General features: G+C 40.2%; 1 protein-coding gene across 2 annotated transcripts in view; it reads right to left on the bottom strand.

Moving 5' to 3' along the window:
* The window catches only part of grin1a (glutamate receptor, ionotropic, N-methyl D-aspartate 1a), a 32534-nt gene that overhangs the window by 24629 nt on the left and 2013 nt on the right, over positions 1-5892 (bottom strand). For both annotated transcript variants that reach the window (XM_035668617.1, XM_035668618.1), the window contains exons 2-3: positions 4337-4471; positions 2926-3102 (exon numbers count right to left, since the gene is read on the bottom strand). In XM_035668617.1, coding sequence (XP_035524510.1) covers positions 2926-3102; positions 4337-4471 — 312 coding nt within the window. The remainder of the gene's footprint in view (positions 1-2925; positions 3103-4336; positions 4472-5892) is intronic.

Consider the following 5892-nt stretch of genomic DNA (forward strand, 5'->3'; position numbering starts at 1 on the left):
CCGTGCATCAGTACAACTGCTTCATTCACAACTGAAAGCTTTTTAAGACATATTACACAAGCTATTCTGAGCTTTCTGTTTGTTCTTGTTAGTTTGAGTAATAGGAATTCTAAATGTGGGGATGATTGTTAAATCCTGAGTCATAATCCCGCCTTCAAAAAACAATTTAATGCTAACTGAAGGATCGCAAGCAACATTTTGTTGTGTGTGAAAATGTCTGTCCGTGGGGTTATAGATAATTCCACTTATTGCATTTCCTTATTTTATAAAGAAAATGTTCAAACAATCTGTGATTTTTAAAAAGATGGAAAAACTACATATTAACTAGATATTTTTTTTCCTCTTTTTATTGATAAAACTAAAATGTTAAGACAAATAGTTTGATAAGAACGTTTTAATCACAGTCTAGTTTCGTCATAATCATAACTACTAATTAACTAACTAGTGTTATTATCAGGTAACTACCACAGCATGAAATGGGAGATTTATTTCCTCTCCATGAGTAACATCCAGCAGCACAAAAAGTCTTTGTCTTTTTTTCCCCCGAAAGATTTTCTGTGAGCTCTATTTTTGTATCCTCGCTCAGGCATTAATATTTCATGTTGTGTTGGTCACGTTTGCACTCTGTGTCTAAGTCCACTGTGTCCACAGTCTCTTTGCTGGTGGTGACAGCGATCCCCCTGCGACTGTGTGACCTCGCTAACAACTTGCCATGAAGCTAAAAATAGCATGTCAATTTAGTGAGTTCATGCAGCACCGGGTGATTAGCATGAATAACACCTCTGCCTTCTAATTAGAGCATAATGTGAGGAAGGTGCGGTCTGCCACATCCAAACTAACGTCACCTTAAACAGTCAAAGCTGTCACTGCATTTACAGTTGAGGTGTTTAGCCCCACATCATCCAAACAAGCTCACAATAAAAGAGCTGGTAGAGGTTGCATTATCCTGACGTAGGATGTCAGAGCTGAAATGAGAAGGTGCTGCTTAGCAACCAGGGACCGCCTAAACAAATAAAAAATCTGAATTTATTTAGTTCCTGTAGTTCTTTTCATCACTTCTGTATTTAAATGTACACTTACTGATCTCACTTACTTTTGTTATAATGCCTAATCTCCAGATGTCCTCATGGCTGACAAAACTTTGGTGCTAAAAACAAAATTAGGGAGTACTGTACATCTTAGGGTTATTATGTCCTCTGTTTTTAATGTACTTTCTATATTCAATTTCCATTTAAAATGACACTGTACCAAACAGACCACCCTTTTTGTGGCAATTTCCTAAAACAGCTGGGCACTGGAGGTTTTAGCAAGCTTTACTCACAATGGAGAAAATAGTGCCTTTATAGCTGTGGATTTATACACATGTGATACTCTAGTGAGTATTAATTGCAGCAGGAAGGTGTACGACTCAAAATCAATTACAGGACGTTTTCATGATAACCCAGTGCAACAGCGTGGCTCACTGATGTGTTTTTAATAGTTTCTGGACAAACAGTGGAGCTCTGTGGCACAGAGGAATAAGCTATATCAGATTTTGGATACACACACACAATACTTGTTTGTAGGATCAATTTATTTTTGACTTTGGTCTTTTCAGTTGACAGTAAGAAAAATCTATAATATCACCACCCTCATCCTTTGAGTTTTTAGTGTAATTATTGCTGCACCCATTTGGAGAGATTCTCAAACAACTCATGCTCGAGCTGTCATGACTAAATATACGCGTAATTAAAGCCTCACAGTAGAGAGAGTTGCAGCAACTTCCCTCAGTATTATGGGATTGAATGAATCCACAGATGGGATCATTTTGAGATCCAAACTCAAATTATGCAAAAATAAAAGGAACTTCCTAGATTCTCATCAAAGGCTCTTAACACGCAAATGTCTCTTCTTTAGTTCAGGATGTGAGTCACATCGATATGATTCAACAGTATCATTTCAACTGCATGGATGTGGTTGCACAATCCAGCATGATAAATCCAGGTGTTTGAAATGTTTTCCTGTTGGTGGCTCTTAATCAATACTGATCCCGGTCACTTAATTTAAACTGGCTTTCACTTTAGCCGTAGCCGCCTTCTGTAAATTACCTCGGGTTTACATCGTGTTCAGTGTCTCATCAGCTTCTGATTTAATTAAATCTCTGAATCGGGAGTCATTTCACTCTGCCGCACAATTACAGCAAAGAGCCCCACAGAGGGACACGCATAACCGAGTGTAAGAGGAAAAAAATATCCTAAGGTAATTTAATCTTAATAAATGGATGCAATAGATGACAGTCTTTCCCCCCCCTCTCTCTGTCTATCTCTGTTCCTAATGGGTACACATTGTTGCAGCCTCAAGTCTGTTTTGGTTCAAGGAAGATCAGCATTTCACTGACCCACATACACAGCTCAGAGCTACACTTAAAATGGATGCATCAGCGGCATCTGAAAAGGTGTAAAAAAAAATCTCCCATATCATGCGAACACGACCTACCAGGGTGCTATAAACACACGGCCTCTGTGTACAATCATAAAGCGGGCCATTCATCACGCACTGAGAGGAGAGAAACACCTGACATCCACCACGGCCCCAATAAAACACTTCAGTCTGTGATGGTTTGCAAAGCCCCACGTTAAAGTCCACTATTTGGCTCCCATTGTGGATAGACACAGGATAATTTGGACTATGGCGAAAAGCAACGTGAAGATGAGCAAATAAACATACAAACTCTCGTCAGATTAGACCACATTAGACGCTGTTGATGTCTCTAGGAATGTTAGCCAATGTTTACACAATGGTGAGAAAGAGATGTGGCCACACAACAGAAAGGAAAACAGTTACATACATAGAAGACCTTTTGAGGTTTAAAAAACCGTACTACACTCGCGCGCTCATGCTCACTCACTCTGGGAGAGGGAGGCCCTGGGAGCCGGAGCGTCTCACCTTTGTTTCTCTCTCCTCCAAGAGGGTCTCGAGCCTCTTTTGGGCAGCTCGCCCCTCGTGGTCGTCGCTCACTATCAAGATGATGTGGTTCCAGTTGAACTCGCGCATTAGGTCAAACCACACGTGCGCCTGGTGGGAATAGGGAGGGACTGTCCGTAGAAAGGACAGGTGGATACTCTGCAGTCAAAAGCAGAAAATAGAGATTAATGTTCAGAAGTTAGCAGTTTTCCACAACAAGGTAATATTTAATGACTCGTCGCTCAAAACATAAAAATAGCTAGACAAAAACCTGATACGAAGGCAGGTTCCAGCCCTTTTAAAGACCTTAACGCCAAGTAGAAATGTTTTTTAATATGCAAAATATGGCATTGACATAATAATAAATGACATTTATTTACATTAATGTTAACAAAGCCCTCTAGCAGCTGTAGTGATTGTGACAGGGTCAGGGTGAATGGATGGGTCTCACCAACTAAAGCATTGTCACAATATAAAATAGATTGAATATTTCCATAAAGTGATTGGTAATGGCTTTGTAAGGCACTGACAAACAAACTGTAAGTGTTTTGTTGTTTCATTTGTTGCCCTTGAAATAGTTTTCTGAGAATTTGAGGCCGGCCTTCTCAGAGCCCTGACCCCAACCTTGTTCAGAAGTTTTTGAATGAATGGGAACGCCGACTGCGAGCAAGGCCTTATTGCCCAACGTCAGTGACCGACTTAGCTAATGCTCTTGTGACTGAATGGAAGTCTTTCCAGAAGAGTGGAGGCCAATAGTGCCGGTTAAAGCTCATAGTTTTGAGATGAGATTTTCAACAATGACATACTGTATGGCCATATAGTGTACTTTATACACTGTATACTAACAAAACATAGACTTGCAATACATTGAAAGCTGGAAAGCCTGCAGCAGAATTTGTTAGGAATACAGCGCATTAATGATGCAAACTGTTATTTTGGTGGTAAACATATCACTAAAGGACAGAAATCCTGTAAAAAAGCATAAAAATGCTTTTATCTATGTACCGCCCTCAGGCTGCCTTCAATCTCTGGATTTAATGCCTCTGATTTCCTTAAATGTGGGAGATCAGGAGAGCTGTCACTAAATAGGCTTTAAATTGAGTTATTAAAGTCCATGGCATTTTATTTATGTGATTGCTTTAAAGTTTCATTTTAGTGGTGTGTGCTTCATAAAAACATTACTCAGGTCAGAGGCATTATTAATGATGTTCTTTCAGTTTTCAGCTGGAAACTCATTTAATCACAGCTGCTCTAATGGACACTGATGGGATGTTTTAATCTAAGAAGCTTTTGAAGCCGCCCCATGAGAGTTCCTTACTCCATTGTTCTCTCTCTCTTCCAGTTTTCCTCCATCTCTATCTCTCTCTTTACATCTCTGTCATCCATCACTCACCTTGTCTGAGTAGATGGACATGCGGGTGGTGAGCCCAACCACAGGGATGCGGTAGAAGCCTGCAGTGTAGGAGACAGGCGTTGGAGTGAGGTGGTCATTGGACTGGGGAGGGTGACTCACCAGGATAGCATAGACCTGCAGAGACACAGAGGAAGAACACTTTGTCATTATGACACTGGCATTAAGACAAAATGGTAACACCGTTAGTCGCACTTTGTTTCAGGCTTTAAGGTATCTAATTTAGACAGGCTGCAGGTTTTCTTTCTTATATTGTAGATTCATCACATACAATACACAAAAACACACACGGGAAGGTGCAAAATGTCCACTATCCTTCTTTGTAATCAAATAAACTTAAAATCATACTTTGCTTTCATCGAGCAACTGTGACGACAATACTAAAAACATGAAACAGTCTTGTCCGCCTGCATATTTTTGTTGTGGGCTGTAACAACAACAGGACACAATGCACACACACTCAGTGTTTGTTAACACATAAAAACATTTATTATGCACGTTACAAGGAGGGTTGTATGATATTTTATGTTTTATGTATAAAGTTAGTTTCAGCATAGTTGTAGATAAGCAGAGTCAAGATTTCATCAGAGAAATCTGAAAACCCACAAGTGGGCCGCAGGGCAAAAAGTGAAATGTGGGCCCCTTTTGTGCTCCCCGTGTTCCCCAATGTATTTGCTTATAAGTAGAATAAATGCAAATTTATTTAAGAATATACACGATGTAAGAGATTTTTAAAACAGAGCATCAAGAGATTAGGTACAACTAGTAACAACAGTGGTCTCCTTAATTAATTACAATTGATCAAATAATCACAAACTGATTGCCACAGCAAATAGAGGGCATCGGGGGACGCCGGGGGCAGTTGCCCACTTTGCCTGGTCTGTAATCCAGCCTTGGCTGAAACATCTGTTTTTGTCTATCCCCTGGGTGAATTAAAATTGCGTGCACTTTAAATACAATAGTCGTCTCTTAGTGGCTGCAACTGCTGCGCTAAAATGTTGTATAACAGGTTAAAAATAACATTTTTGAACTGTGAATGCCTACATAAATTCACGGCAAGACAAACTTGTCTACGACAAAGAAACAGAAGAGCAAAGAAATCTTTTCCTTTGTATAAAATGTCTTCACTGTGTGGGCTGGCAGACTAATATTAATTTGTGGCTGACTGTTTGGTTTAGTCTTATCCGTGCATTATGCAAACCAAAGCCGGACCACTACTCTAGTAGAAAAAAAAGAATTTCTGTGAGCTTAGCCTAGGGCAATGCCTCAGAGAAGTGAAGGAAGGGGAATAAAGTTGGCACGGCTGTGGAGGCATGGATTATTGGATGTGAGCAGTCCGTATGGTTGGGTCAAAAATGAGGTCTATCTTCCAAGGACTGCTCCCAGGCATCTACTCCTCCATCTGCCACTGCACTTCCCTTCTCAGTAACTGACTCGCCTACAAGCCAATCTCATCTGATTAAACCTTCCATAGACCTTCTGTCTAAATTAGGTGTGATTCTGTCTAATTTACAGGCGAGGTGTGTGTGTGTGTGTGT

This window comes from Morone saxatilis, unplaced genomic scaffold (assembly GCF_004916995.1).
Source record: "Morone saxatilis isolate NCDOM2014 unplaced genomic scaffold, NCSU_SB_2.0 Contig21, whole genome shotgun sequence".
NCBI lineage: Eukaryota > Metazoa > Chordata > Actinopteri > Moronidae > Morone > Morone saxatilis.